The 15,189-nt window shown below is 35.3% G+C and overlaps 1 protein-coding gene across 2 annotated transcripts; it reads left to right on the top strand.

The window, feature by feature from the left end:
• LOC111585878 (solute carrier family 35 member F2-like) lies at positions 1-12,838 on the top strand. Of its 2 annotated transcripts, none has more exons than XM_035941620.2 (9): positions 1-152; positions 999-1,098; positions 5,219-5,391; positions 5,625-5,752; positions 7,373-7,532; positions 8,983-9,139; positions 9,951-10,003; positions 10,094-10,248; positions 12,118-12,838. In XM_035941620.2, exons 2-9 carry the CDS (start codon positions 1,034-1,036, stop codon positions 12,313-12,315), a joined length of 1,089 nt encoding a protein of 362 aa, XP_035797513.2. In that variant the 5' UTR covers positions 1-152; positions 999-1,033; the 3' UTR covers positions 12,316-12,838. The 2 variants fall into 2 exon arrangements, with proteins under 2 accessions (XP_035797513.2, XP_023151276.2); XM_023295508.3 differs by having other exon boundaries at positions 14-152; positions 993-1,098.
• The last annotated feature ends 2,351 nt before the right edge of the window (positions 12,839-15,189 follow it).

Genomic DNA, 15,189 nt, shown 5'->3' on the forward strand with positions numbered 1-15,189 from the left:
AATCAGAGCGCAGGAGGCGGGACTAAGGACCACGATGTTAGACTGATTCAAGCAGCGTGGATCCTAACATGGTGCGGATGTGAGAAATATAACATTTTACTACAGCTGGAAAACGTCCGCACATCTGTCCTGACATGACTGAAGAGCAAAACGTACGTATGAATATATTTAATTCTGATTTATCAGTACATAAGCTGATTGTTTTTTTATTTAGCTGTTGGTAATTTAGCTGTCAGTGGCGAGTAGAGTAACATACACCAGACTTCATTTAAAAAGTCACAGTTTTTAACGTTTTTATAGTTATCGCCAGTCATTTATAGCTGCTAAAACGTAAATAAATACATATTACAAATCAGTGGGGGCTATATTAAAATTCGGATTATAGTTAACGTAAGTGTGGCTTGTCATGGTTGCCTGTTAACCCACTCAGTTCCCTGAATTCTGGTGATTTTTAAACTCCATAATTTGTCTTTTCTGCTTGGTGAAAAGAATTAATATAAAAGAAAACATGAATTTCAGGCACAGTGTGGTAATTCTTACATATGCTGCATTGCTTTCATTCATTTATTGTTCTGTAGCTTAACGTTGCAATGATTTTTCTGAATACAACTTTTTCTTTCATGCTTTTAGATACATGTCCTCAACATTGAAACTGAAATATTGACATCTATACCTGTGTTTGAACCCCAAGACCTCAAATGTACACTAATTCCTAATTCTATTTTTCCATGTTTTCCCTTTGTTTTTAGTATTTTATTCCTTTTGTCTGACTGGCTTTATAATAATGTCTTCCTATAAGATTCCTCCTTTTTTTTTTTTAATCCATCTGTCCCATGATCCGAGTGAGAATCATTTTATGAGGCACATTGCATTCCTGTGGAGATTTTGCACCATGTTCTGCTTGGATAATCTGAAGATATTCATTTTAAAAGACACTAATTCTAAATTTTTTTCCAAGGTTTTAATCTTTCTCGCTCCTTCTGTCTCTCTCGGTTTAGCTCTCACAGAGATAGAAGGGCCAGAGGAGAACAGAATGTGTGGGAAATGGAGACTCGCCTGTGGTTTGTACAGTTACAACCTGAGAGACGTCTTCACATGGTGAGCACCGATCTAGCTGTTTACAAAAGAATCTGTCTGTAATTTTCATTTAATGTATTGTATATGTTGATCCTAATACATTTGAGATGTTTTCAGAAGATATATAATTAGAAAGTTCTTTTTAAAATGTGTTGATGCTTCATTTTTTGAAGAACCGTTTAAAACTTTCTACTGTGTTCACCTGTAGTTTAGTCTAAATCATTTTAGTTCAGGGGCTACATTCAGCTCAACTGATATCAAGTGGACCAGTAACATCACAGCATAATAATCTATAAATAACTAATGTTTTCCTTTGTTTTAGTGCAAACAAGTACTTTCTGAAAATGTTCACATTTAATGAACTATCGTTTTACAGAACATTATGAACAAACTGAAATTTCTGAAGAAAAGCAAATGGAATTTTAACAACATTATGCCTCAGTTTATCATTTGTGCATCACAACCTGCAGATCTTAGCGTATCTACAAAGGCGCAAAACGTTCAGTCACAGGTGTCTGGAACTGAACAATGTAGTATTTTACTGTATGTCCCAAACAACTTGTCAAGATCTAGAAATTATTTTAAACTTACATTAACTTCTGCATCTGTGCAGTAATCTTGACCTCCTGAACTGACATACTATTAAGGAAGAAGGTTAATTTATCCCTCTGCAAAATACATAAAGGTTGTGGCAGTACAGTGGACAAATTTAAAATACCAAAAGAATTGCAGTTAATGTCATCTCTGTAATGATTAGACTTTGCAAAGTCACCTCTTGGGCCTGATTAGATCCTCTGGCGGCCCTGTTTTGGCTCATGGGCCGTATGTTTGACACCCGTGGTCTCACGTCAGTTACTGTGTGTAATAAAAAAAGTCTGCTGATCATCATTTAGCTGAAGTTTAAAATCACAGCAATCAGGACGAATTCCTGTAAAAGTATTTCTGCAGAACGTTTTATCAGATTTTAAAGGTTAAAGTGTTTCAGCACAAATTAAATAAGAAAGCGATCAGTCGTTGTATCATTTCCAACAGATGAAATGTTTACAAAATTCGTGGCAGAAATCAGGGCAACATAGAATGTGACCATTTAATATAGATGTACCTACAAACAAAATGACCTTGCGCTGAGCACAGGCGTGTTATTCATGTGTACGTTATGTACAGATACCAAATTGCGTAGCCTAAATATGTAGCAGACAGCGGGAACTGATGGGACTCAGAAACACCCCCACAATTTAATCAATTGTTCCTTGTGTCTTTTCCGACGGATAAGTCCACAGCAGTGGATTTGTAGTAGGATCGCAATCATGTGATCGTCGGCAGGCAGCTGAAGTAGTGTTCACTTGTCATAGTTACACTGATGCCGTGATGCCAATGATACAGAACTTTTAACAAATCCGTGGATCCAGACTATAAGCTGCATGACTGCCAGAATCTAACGAGGTGGTCCTTGTGTCATTTCTTACCTTCCCTGAAAATTTCATCTAAATCCGTCAGTCTGTTGAGTAATGTTGCTAACATATACACTATATTGCCAAAAGTATTGGTTCACCCATCCAAATAATCAGAATCAGGTGTTCCAATCACTTCCATGGCCACAGGTGTATAAAATCAAGCATCTAGGCTGCAGACTGCTTTTACAAACATTTGTGAAAGAATGTGTCGCTCTCAGGAGCTCAGTGAATTCCAGCGTGGAACTGTGATAGGATGCCACCTGTGCAACAAATCCAGTCGTGACATTTCCTCACTCCTAAATATTCCACAGTCAACTGTCAGCTGTATTATAAGAAAGTGGAAGTGTGTGGGAACGACAGCAACTCAGCCACCAAGTGGTAGGACACGTAAACTGATGGAGCGGGGTCAGTGGATGCTGAGGCACATAGTGCCAAGAGGTCACCAACTTTCTGCAGAGTCAATCGCTACAGACCTTCAAACTTCATGTGGCCTTCAGATTAGCTCCAGAACAGTGCTTCAGCAGAGAGCTTCATGGAATGGGTTTCCATGGCTGAGCAGCTGCATCTAAACCATACATCACCAAGTGCAATGCAAAGCGTGGGATGCAGTGGTGTAAAGCAGCCACCACTGGACTCTAGAGCAGTGGAGACACCTTCTCTGTGGACAGCCTTCCCAGAAGAGTTGAAGCTGTTCTAGCTGCAAAGGGTGGACCGACGTCATATCGAACCATATGGATTAGGAATGGGATGTCACTTACGTTCATATACGAGTCAAGGCAGGTGAGCGAATACTTTTGGCAATATAGTGTATGTGTATGTGTATGTGTGTGTGTGTGTGCGTGTGTGTGTGTGTACATATATGTATATATATGTATATGTATATGGATATATATGATAGCGCAGCCTTTATAATTACTCCACCAAGGACCACAGCACAATTATGTGATAATCAGTGTACGTTTGTCCTTAAGTCTGTATGTACACACATGTAATATGCATGTTTTTATACCTTTAATATTTTAATTAGAATTCTTTTTTTTTGTTGCTGCAGAAAGGTTTGCAGTTTATTGTAAATTTGTATTAATCTGAATCGTCTGTTTTTTAAATGAGTCTGACAAAAAGATCTTTTTGTGTGCGAACTGGCTCTAAATTGTAAAATATATACTGATAGTTGTTCCTGTGTGATTTCTAAATCCTTGAGCTATATGGTCACTGATACTACTTACCTGACTGTTGTATAATTATTTAATGAATTGAGTCCAGTTTCATTTTCAGGCTCATCTGATGTGTTAGACGAGTTTAACATTTGCGCTGTCATCTGTCTAATGTCAGTTTCATGAAGATTAAGAGCGACTAATTTTAAGCCAACCCATACCTGACTTTCCTATTTCTATTATAACACTCAGTGACACCTGCTGACCAGTGGAAGACAATGACAACAAAAGAGAAAAATGTGGCTCATAATTAGTGGTTTGTTAACAGTGTTGTAAAGGAGACAAGAGACTACAGTGGCCTGAAGCCATCCGGAAACTTGCAACTCTGGATTTAGTTAAATTTATTGTTTTCGCCATTTCTTTTTTTCCCCCAAATTTCTGTTCTTGTATTGTGACGTTCTTCACTAAACTTTCATAGTAAAACAAGTAAAATCTCCTCATAACTGTTCAGTTCTTTCAGGAAGTAATATGTCTTAATTTATTCTGAATTTAGTGCAGATTAGTCCTTTTTTAGGTGATCAAGAACTACACAGCTCTGCCCAGTGGATTAGGCTAATCGGTTGGGTTTATAAAATCAAATATATCTGTAAAGCACATTTGAAAAAACAACAGGAGTTCAGCTAAAGCACTGTAAAATTCTAACAGTAGTATAAAACACAAAAGAACACAACTAAAAGATGAATGTAAATAACAGGCAATAAAATGATAAGAAAAAAGTTACAGCACAATTAAAGGCTATCAAGCTGTGCATGAATCAAATAAAAAGATTTTACGAGAGAGAACTGAGAACAAATTATGTAAACAGACTCAAAATAGTGAAAATCGATCTGAAGTCTAATTAATGTATATTGTGATTACTTTAATCCATATTAAAGTCTATTTTAAGGCAGATTCCTGCCGCACACATAATTTATTGCATATAATTGCATTCAAATTAAAAACTACTGCAGCCAGTGAGATTGTTATCATTGAATGTGCATGACTTCAGAACTTCAAAATCTAGTTTTACTTTTTTTGAGGTAACATTGAACTTCTGTGGCATTTGTGGCCAATAAAACGGTGAGTAAATACAAATTTGGTTTTTCATTACTGAATCCAGTTGTACATGCTTTGATGCAGCAGGTGGAATTTAAATCTGGTCATGTGAATGTGCTTTTAGCTAAAATCTCCATTTGATTAATTTGTCAAAATCAAAGTTTGTGTTTTTTGAGATGCCTTCAATGTGAGCAGTTTTGGTCATGGAGAGATTTTGAAGTTATTTGTCTCATCCTTCGTGCCTCAAATTCAAAAGCAGACACCCAAGAACTGAATGTATTTTGACAGTTTGTATTGGTGAACTTGTTTTTTACATTTACAACAAATGATCACAGATTAACCCTGAGCTGCTGAGCTGGAAAACCGAGAGCTTTGCCTTTAGATTCAGCTTCTTCTTCTCTGTTGTGTTTGTGTGTTTGACTGGTGATGTTGCTGCAGGCATCTGCTGAAGACCATCCTCATGGGGCAGTTCCTGTCCCTGCTGATCTGTGGGACGGCGGTGAGCTGTCAGTACCTGGTTGAGGAAGAAGTTCAGACTCCCATGTTGCAGAGCTTCTTGAACTACGCCCTGCTGCTGCTAGCCTACACCTCAATCCTCATCACACGCAAAGGTCTGACTGCCACGCTCTCACTCAGAGTGTCTGTTAGTCATCTAAGCTCTCTCTAATATGCACACACTAGATTTCAAAATATTAAAGTATTAATATTACAATATAAAATTTTAAAATGATCTCATAAGGAAGCAGATGGAAACAAAATGGAGCAACAACTTGCTGGGAGACTAAACGTATTGTAGAAGCTGCATTCAGAGGAGTTTTTTTTAGTTTAATATCTGTTTTTACAGGTGACGGGAACATCCTGCAGATTTTACAGACCAAGTGGTGGAAGTATTTGGTGATGGGTGTGGCAGATGTGGAGGCAAACTATGCAGTTGTGAAGGCGTACCAGTTCACCACCCTGACCAGTATACAGGTACGAGTAAACCGCCAACTCTGATCTTATTACTCCACCAAGGAATGGCGGAGTAATGTGACGATCGGCGTCTGTCTGTCTCTGTTCGCAACATTACCCAAAAATGGACATCCAGATGTAGATAAAATTTTCAGGGGAGGTTAGAAATGGCACAAGGACCGCCTCATTAGATTCTGGCAGTCATGCAGCTTATAGTCTGGATCCACGGACTTGTTAAAGATTTCTCTATCATTGCGAGATAGCGGCATGATGTCACTGTAACTATGACAACAAGTAAACACTACGTCAGCTGCCTGCTGATGATCACATGATTGCGATCCTACTACAAATCCACTGCTGCGGACTTATCCTTCGGAAATGATATTAATGATATTTTTTTATTTAAAAATGCTGCATTTCTGACAATGCCGTATGGGGGAATGAACAGCCTTGGCAGAGTGCTGCACTCTCTGAGTGCTTTTTCCAGCTGTTTATATAAATATATCCATGTGTCAGTCTCTCTACAGTATTAGTTATGATAAATATTTAAAATATGAAGGTTTGGACTCTACACTCAAAAACTCATTCTGTCAATTTATGGAAATTTTCCTTTTTATTTTCATTTTTTCGCAATTTTTCAAAGACACAAAAATCTGAATAAATTAACAAAGACAGACCATGAATTTATATGTCTAATGTAAAATAACTATTTTAATTATTTTTTAAAAGGAAATGTCCCTTTCTAACACGAAAGACAAAACTATTAAATTCAACTTCAAAACTGTAAATGTAGTTTTAAATGTAAATATATAAAATTCTTCTTATAGATTGTAGATATTGGAGCTGTTTTTAAAAATGTAAATATGCTTAACATTATATAAAGGCTAATAATTGTATTTATTAACACGTAATGTACTTTTGTGAATTTTTTTTTCTGCCAGAATATTGGCACTGAAAAAGGCCATTTTTACTCTTTTTTTGTTTCTTTGTTTTGTTCTTACATTATTATTTTGAGTAATACACAAGTAAATAATTGTTCTTTGTTCCTAAAGTATACTTAATATTTCTCAAACAGTGCTGCCTTTCAATAGTGTTCCTAATTAATAAAGACATTAGCATATTTAGGTCATGCGATTCGGTATCCGTACATAACGTACACATGCATAACACACGCCTGTGCTCAGTGGAAGGTCGTTTTGTTTGTGGGTACATCTGTATTAAATGGCCACATTCTATGTTGCTGTGATTTCTGATCATCAATAACTAATAAACAAATGCTGCATTTCTGACAATGCCATATGAGGGAATGAACAGCCTTGGAGGAGTACTGCGCTCTGTGAGTGTTATATCCTGTGTATATGTAGCCGAAGGTTGAATTTTATGATATTAGCAGAAACAAAGCAATTATTCTGACACCTATTTCACGATACCCCAAAAATATACATTGAACTGCTTTAAAAGTGACTAATTTTCCACTATTCTGCCATTATGTTGAAAAAAGAAATCCAGTTTCGCCTTTAAATTTATTGAGTTGTGACTATCTGTTAATGCCAAGCACTCCCAGTACGTGTCACGTGATGTGTCTTTCCCATTCTACCCTCCTAAACCAATTAAACGCCCACCTTGTCCTTTTTGTTTCAGCTGCTGGACTGCTTCGTGATCCCGGTGCTGATGCTGCTGTCCTGGATCACGCTGAAGACTCGCTACAAGCCGGTGCACTTCGTGGCCGTGATGGTGTGTTTGTTGGGCGTGGGGGCCATGGTGGGAGCCGACTTTCTGGCTGGAAGAGTCCAGGGATCCCGTAAGGACAACTTCTTGTTCTTAATGTCAAATATATCCCCATATTAAAGTACTGAATCATGAGTAGCATTTGATTTAAAATTAAAAAAAAAAAAAAAAAACGTGCTATTAAAGCACAAAAATGACTATCACATCTGTGGAGGCTGACTTGAAGATGCCGACGCTTATGACCTTAAATGTTGTTAGAAGTCTGCTATTAGGTTTATATGAATGCCAATTAATTTCTGAATGTTTTTTGCATGTTTTGCTCACTGTGAGCTTATTATTCTGCAATATAAAGTCCTGCCCCTCTATGGAAACAGCACAACCATGACTAGAAGTAGAGGGAACTCACAAATGTCTTCTGTGCAGTATGACACAGTTATTGTATCAAAAATTGCCATTTTTTTTTTTAAATTGTGAAATTTATTTGATTATTTAGTGTAAAAAAAAACAAAACATTTTTGTACTCAAATGTTAGCAGCACTGTGAAATCATGCTAACTCTACATACTGTAAGTATTTTACTACTTACATTTTTCATTTGTTTGTATGGTCAATGACTTCTCAGTTGTGCTGAGGAATGCAGATTTTTTAGTTTTTTACAGAATGTGGTTACTGCAAGCGATAAATTTTTGGCAAAATTTTAAATGAGACCTGTTGAATAAAGTGATTTAGATGAATTGTTTTAATTTTAAGCGATAGATTTAGATAATTTCCCCAACAAAACTGAAAGACACAGAAACTGGTAAAATGCTTAGTTTTTGTTTTATAGTTTCATTATCTGATCAATATTGTGATTTTGGAGATTTTTTTTTAGTTTTGTGGTTTAGAGGATTAAATGTTGCTCTGAATCTCAGTTGTATATTTTATCCTCTACATAAAAGGCCGATAGATGAATAAAAGAAAATGGAATTATCCTATAACATAGTTCTTGTTATTGACAGTTTTAATTCTTTTTTACAACATTGTGGTTCTTCATTGGAAGCTGCTTCATGAGTGTTTCTTCTTCATCATCTTCTTCATTTTCTTCCTCTTTGTCTTCTTTGTCGTCTTCTTAATCTTCTTCGTCTTCTTTGTTTTCTACTTCTTCATCTTCGTCTTCTCTGCCTTATTCTTCGTCTTTTTCGTCTTCGTTGTCTTCTTAGTCTTCATCGTCTTCTTCGTCTTCTTTGTTTTCTTAGTCTTCATCGTCTTCTTTACCTTCTTCATCTTCTTAGTCTTCTTCATCTTCTTCTACTTGTTCTTTTTGGTCTTTGTCTTCGTCTGCTTTTTCTTCTTCTTGTTCATCGTCTTCTTTGTCTTCTTCTTCTTGTTCTTTGTCTTCTTAGTCTTAGTCTTCATCTTCATCTTCTTTGTCTTCTTCATCTTCTTTACATTCCTCTTCTTCGTCTTTTTCTTTGTCTTCTTAGTCTTCGTCTTATTCTCATTATTATTAGAATAAAATATGTAACTCCTTGTCTCTATGTGTAGATTCTGACGTGATTCTGGGCGACGGCTTGGTCCTGCTCAGTGCTGCCCTCTATGCTGTATCCAACCTGTGCCAGGAGCACACGGTGAAGAACTTGAGTCGAGTTGAATTCCTGGGCATGATGGGACTCTTTGGGACTCTCATCAGCGGCATACAGCTGTGAGTTAACGTTTAAATCCCCTTTGTTTCATGAGTTGTTGCAACAGTTCTTACATGCTAGAGCCACATGCCTCAAACAGAGCCAGAAAACAAGAAAAACAGGAACAATCACTTTGCTGTCACACAAAGACGTCGGTTTTAATCAGTAAATGTAAAGTTAAATGTCAGATTTACTAAAAGGACAAGTTGTTATTTTAGTTCCATCTTCTAAAATGTAAAATCTTGGCAGCAATTTGTTTGTTGGACTCTTACAGAGAAAATATTGAGCACCACATAATTAGATTTTTCTGTACTCTTAATTAAAATGAAGACCTGTCATTGCTGTGGGTGTTTGAATCTTAAAGTGGTTTACACCATTTGAAATGTAAGACTTTGTGCTTTTTATTGATGTATAATTGGACTGTTGCCATTCAAAATAGAGCAGCTATAAATTCTTAATTGGCTAATTAATAGTTATACAAAGAACTGGGACTTTTAGTATGTTTAGCAAAAAATTACTGAGTCTATAAAGAAGCAAAAATAATAAAAAAACAAACTGTACTGGACATTACACCATGTTTAGTCTTACGTAAAAAGAAATTAGAGAAATGCTATTTAATCTAACATAGCTTCAATCTACATTGTAAAATAATAATTAAAAGTCGGTCAAAAAATAAAGAGAATCTGTCTTCAAGGCTGCCAGAAAAAAAATCTTTAAAAAACATGAAATACTTCAGTGTTCAAAAACTATTTAAAGTGTGACACAGTAGCAGCACGTTTTCTGATCGTTTTGTGTATTTTTTCCTCATCCTTCTAACTTTTCCTGCTGCAGTGCCGTCCTGGAGACTCGCGCAGTCGCAGAAATCAAGTGGAATCTTCGCATTTGTGAGTAAACTTTCCGTTGTGTCCGGTCAGAATGCTGAATAATTAAAGATGAACCTGAAACGTAATTGCTCCGTCGTCTGTTGGTTGCAGCGCTGCTGTTTGCCGGTTACGCCTTGTGCATGTTCGTGTTGTACAGCTTCATGCCGGTGGTGGTGAAGATGACCAGCGCCACTGCAGTCAACCTCTCTCTGCTCACCGCCGACCTCTTCAGCCTCTTCTGTGGCATCTTCCTCTTCCACTACACGGTGAGAGGGATTTTTATTCCAGTTTAATGGGCTTTGGGAATTTTGTTCCCCTTAAAATCTGAAATTGACCATCATGAAAGGGATTATCTTGCTCTGTTTTAGTGTCACAACAGTGGAAAGAAATTACTGAATTGATTTAAAAAAGGAATCCATTTGTTTCTGCTACAGTGAAAAAAGAACAAAGATAATATTTATGACTCGTTGTAAAATTAGTTTTTTAAGATTTGAGTGTTTACAACAGGAAAATATTTGCTCTCACAAGCAGTTTATAGACGTTTTTTGTGTTTTTTTCTCACTGTGGACTCAACAGCTCAATGAAAAAAGTTAGGGGAAATTAGTTTACAGCATTGACTGACCGAGTCTCATTTTGTTGCACAGATTTAATGATGAGTCATTTCACCTTAAATCACTCAGTTTTTGGACAGTTTCTGCTTGACCATCTGTGATTTACTTGAATATTTTTATAGTGTGGACTTTTTCACTCCAATATAAAGTCCTGAACCTCTATGGAAATAACACAACCATGACTAGAAGCAGAGAAAAGTCAGGAATGTTGTCTGTGCAAAATGACATTTATAATCCCAAAAATCATTTAAAAAATTCATAAATAAAACAAAGTTGCCTTTCTTAGATTATTTATTCTACAAAAAATAATAATGGTGAACGTATTTTATTACAAAATTAATCTTCACAGTTTTACAGATTCTGTAAAGAAATATGGCTTTACATATTAGAGATTTTTTTTCCTGCAGTTCGGCCTAAAAGTCAATTATTTTTTTGTCACATAATTGTTGATTTTAACTGAATCAGCAATGGCTTCTCCTTTGCACCGGGGAGTGCAGAATTTTTAGATTTTTTTACCGAATCTAGTTGGTGTAAATGTCTTAATGGAATGCCTCTATTGAAGCAGCACAACCACAACTAGAAGTAGAGAAAACTCACAGGTATTTTCTGTGCAGTTATTATCTCATAAATTGTTAAAAAAAAAAAAAAAAAAAAGGAAAATCAAGATGAAATTTATTGGATTATATAATTTACAAAAATTGAAAACACCTGCAGTCAGCATGTACAACATCTTTCAGAGTGTCTACAAGTGTTACCAACACTGTAAAATCATGCTGACTCTACATACTATAAACATTTTACTACTTACATTTTTAATTTGTTTCTGTAGTTTTCTCTGGTCTGCTCTGTGTAAACACTGCTTGCAGTTCCAACGAAAAGTCAGTGAATTTTTGTCACATAACTGTTGGTCGCAGTCACAGCAAATGTTTTATTTCTGGTGCATTTTTTTTTTTAAAAAGACGTAGAATTAAGTGATTTTTTTTTTTTAAATGAAAAAGTCGCGATTTTAAGCTTGGATTTGATTAATTTATACACAGTAGTACGAGCAGTTCGAGAACCGTTTGAAGTTGAAAAATCAGGCAATTTTTTGTGGATGATTACGAACCAATCTTCAGTTCAGCTTTAATTCAAGAAACTAAACAGTTAATTTCAGGATAATTTGAACTGAAAAGGGTAGTTAATGTCTAGACTAATGACTAATGGCCTGAAGTAGAGAGAACCCTGACAGCCATAATCCCATAAATCATAAAAAACTGAACCAAAGTTGAAATTCTTAGATTATTTATTCTACAAAAATGAAAAGAAATGGTGAACATATCAATTCTGTAACTAATATGTTCACAGTTTTTCTAGCAGTCCACAGGTGTTACCAATACTGGAAAGAAATGTGGCTTTACATACAGCAGATGTTTTATTTTTGATGTATTGATTGTAAATGTTGGCTGGCGACCTGCAGTGAAATGGAGGCTTTTACTAAAACAGAATGTTGAGCGTTTGAGTAACACCATCTGTCCTGTGTCTCAGTTCTCAGCCCTGTACATCGTATCGTTTGTCGTCATCACCGTGGGTTTCGTCATGTTCAACGCCGTCCCGACTTACTCGGCTTTACCTGAAGAACCCGTTGAAGTTTCCTCCAACCAGACAGCTGAGAGCTCCTTGGATCACCTTCTGGCTGCCGACTGTCAGAGAACTGAACCACTCACTGCAGTCGCTGCTCTATGACCACAGAAGGGGTTTATTATTCCCTTTATTTTGATCTGTTTGTTACAGAAGTTCACTTTTCCTTCCTCTAAGTTCTCCTGTTTATGATATTTTGCTTTTTCTATATAGAGAAAGAAACATTTTTCATTCCTGCTGATGTTACATCATTTTATAAAGTGATCAGATGTCACTTGTTACTGCACTTATACTTGATGTCAACTTGTTAAACACCAGTACGACTGTTATTTATTGTTCCAGTGACGTCTTGCTCCTTTATTTTGTTATTATGTCTAATGTACTGCAAAATATGTGCTGTTTTACTATCCACTGATACGTTTTGAAATTTGAAAACCGATAAGTCAAAGTTATATTTTTGTTGCCTCTGAGGCTGTTACAAAGTTTGTCATCATATCATTTGGTAAATTACCAAATATACCATTAATCTTATGGCTTTGTTTGCCCTGATATGCCAAAAGTAAAGCATATTAGTATGCAGGAGGAGTTTTAATTTTTTACTATTAAATTAATTTTTATATTCTCTTGAGTGTGTGTCATGTCTCAGCTATTTCACTCTTTAAATAGGTTGTTTTACAGACATTTAAATGCAGTTGTTGCTGCCAATGGACCGACCAGGTATTAGGTTTAGGGGGCAATTACTTTTTCACAGGGGTGAAGCAGGTTTTCAATAAATGATTCATAAATTTACATGATATTACCTGTAATTTGGCAGAAAAGGGAAAATCTGTTTGGAAAAAATGAAAAAGCAAACTGCTTAAACATTTATTTTTGAATTTTTTTCTTTCAAATATTTGTAAAATACCTTTTTTGCTGCAAATTTAAATACAGTAAAGTAATGTGATTTTAAAGCTAAGCACTAAAAGAATGAATTAGAATTTGTAAATCTGCAGGTTTTTGAAGTGGGCATTATTTATAGTTTTGGACAGCTTTTTTATTACAGTTAACATATAAATTAAGACTTTTTTCCTGTGATTTTGCTGATTAATATCTTTAGCAAAACAAAGACCTTTAATCTCATGGCTTTGTTTACCTTGAATTGCCAAGAGTAAAGGATGTTAGCATGCAAGAGGAGTTTTACTTTTCTACTGTTAAATTCATTTTTATATTTCTATGTCTCTGCTATTGCACACTTTAAAGTTGATTGTTTTACAAACAGTTCCATGAAAAAAGTATTTTGAGACATTTAGCTGCAGTCATTGCTGCCAAAGGACCAACCAGTCATTAGCTTTAGGGTGCAATTATTTTTCACAGGGATGATATGGGTTTTCAATGAATCTTTGAGAAATGATAAAAGCTGCACTGTTTTGTGGGTTATCCCTCAGTAGATATAAACATTAGTTTGATGATCTGGAATACGTAAGTGAGAGAAATATGTAAAAATAGAAGATTTCTGTAGGGGGGCAAATACTTTTTCATGGCTCTGTATGAACAAACTGCAAATCAGTGTGTTGTGTAGGTTTTACAAATGATAGGATGTGTGTTTGACATCTACTGGAGTGAAAATAAGAAACAGATAGTAGGTTTTTTAAACTTGATACAGCCAATATCCTTGAGATAATGTTATTTTATTCGTGATTTTACATGATGTCTCTAATTTAGCAGAAAAGGGAAAATATGTTTACAATTTTTTTGAAAACTGCTTAAAATGTATGTGCATATGTATTTCAAATACCAGCAAATATCTGTAAATAAATATGTTTGCTGCAAATTCAAAATTAGTAAAATAATAAAATTTTCCAGTCAACCATCATAAAGGAATGAATAACAATTTCTACCAAATTTTGATATGGATGTTATTTGCAGTTTTGGACAATTTATTATTATTTTTGTTATTATTATTATTATTATTATTATTATTATTATTATTATTATTATTAATAATAATAATAATAATAATAATAATAATAATAATAATAATAATAATATACGTTCATCTTCAGTCGGCTTGATTACTGTAACAGTATCTTTACAGGTTTACCTAAAAAAAACACTCAGACAACTGCAGCTGATTCAAAACTCTGCTGCTCGAGTCCTCACTAAGACCAAGAAAGTAGATCACATCACTCCAGTTCTGAAGTCTTTACACTGGCTTCCTGTCACTCAGAGGATAGATTTTAAAGTCCTGCTGCTGGTCTACAAAGCTTTAAATGGTTTAGGACCAAAATACATCAGAGACCTCCTGACTCAGTATAAACCAACCAGACCACTCAGGTCATCTGGATCAGGTCTTTTATTAGTTCCCAGAGTGAAAACCAAACATGGAGAAGCTGCATTCAGCTTCTATGCTCCGTATATTTGAAACAAACTCCCAGAAAACTGTAGATCAGCTGAAACTCTCAGCACGTTTAAGTCCATTCTGAAGACTTACCTGTTCTCAGCTGCTTTTGACTAAGTTCTTCTAACAGTTATTTTAAATCTTATTTTATGACAAACTCTGCAGTGTAACTTTTAAAATGTCCTTGCTTCCAAACTTCTGTTTTTGATTCTTTTACTCTTCTGCATACTTAAATTTTAATGACCTTTTTAATGATTTAATAAATGTGTTTTCTTTCTTTTTATAATTGTGTTTTCATCTGCTGTTTTAATGTCCTTGTGAAGCACTTTGAATCGCCTTGTTGTTGAAATGTGCTATATAAATAAACTAACTTTAACTTTAACTTTAGTGGTGCTTTTGGAGAATCAAAATCATTATAGGGTGTTTTTTTTCAATATTTTCTTAAAGCTTTTTTCCTCATTCTTGAAGACTAAAAACAGTGCTTTGACATTAATAAATCTACAAATTAATTTAATTTACAAATTCAAGGTGAGAAGGCGTGAACCGGAAACTTTTTACAGTGCACATCCGCTTCCTGCCGTAAATTCATGAGAAGAAGAAGT

Source organism: Amphiprion ocellaris, chromosome 14 (genome assembly GCF_022539595.1).
Source record: "Amphiprion ocellaris isolate individual 3 ecotype Okinawa chromosome 14, ASM2253959v1, whole genome shotgun sequence".
In the NCBI taxonomy this organism is placed as follows: domain Eukaryota; kingdom Metazoa; phylum Chordata; class Actinopteri; family Pomacentridae; genus Amphiprion; species Amphiprion ocellaris.

Excerpts from the sequence above, each read along its gene's own strand:
- LOC111585878 (XM_035941620.2), top strand. The coding sequence starts at position 1,034 with ATGTGTGGGAAATGGAGACTCGCCTGTGGTTTGTACAGTTACAACCTG. Across the intron at positions 5,753-7,372 it reads CCACCCTGACCAGTATACAG|CTGCTGGACTGCTTCGTGAT; the intron begins GTACGAGTAAAC and ends TTTTTGTTTCAG. Across the intron at positions 10,249-12,117 it reads TCTTCCTCTTCCACTACACG|TTCTCAGCCCTGTACATCGT; the intron begins GTGAGAGGGATT and ends CCTGTGTCTCAG.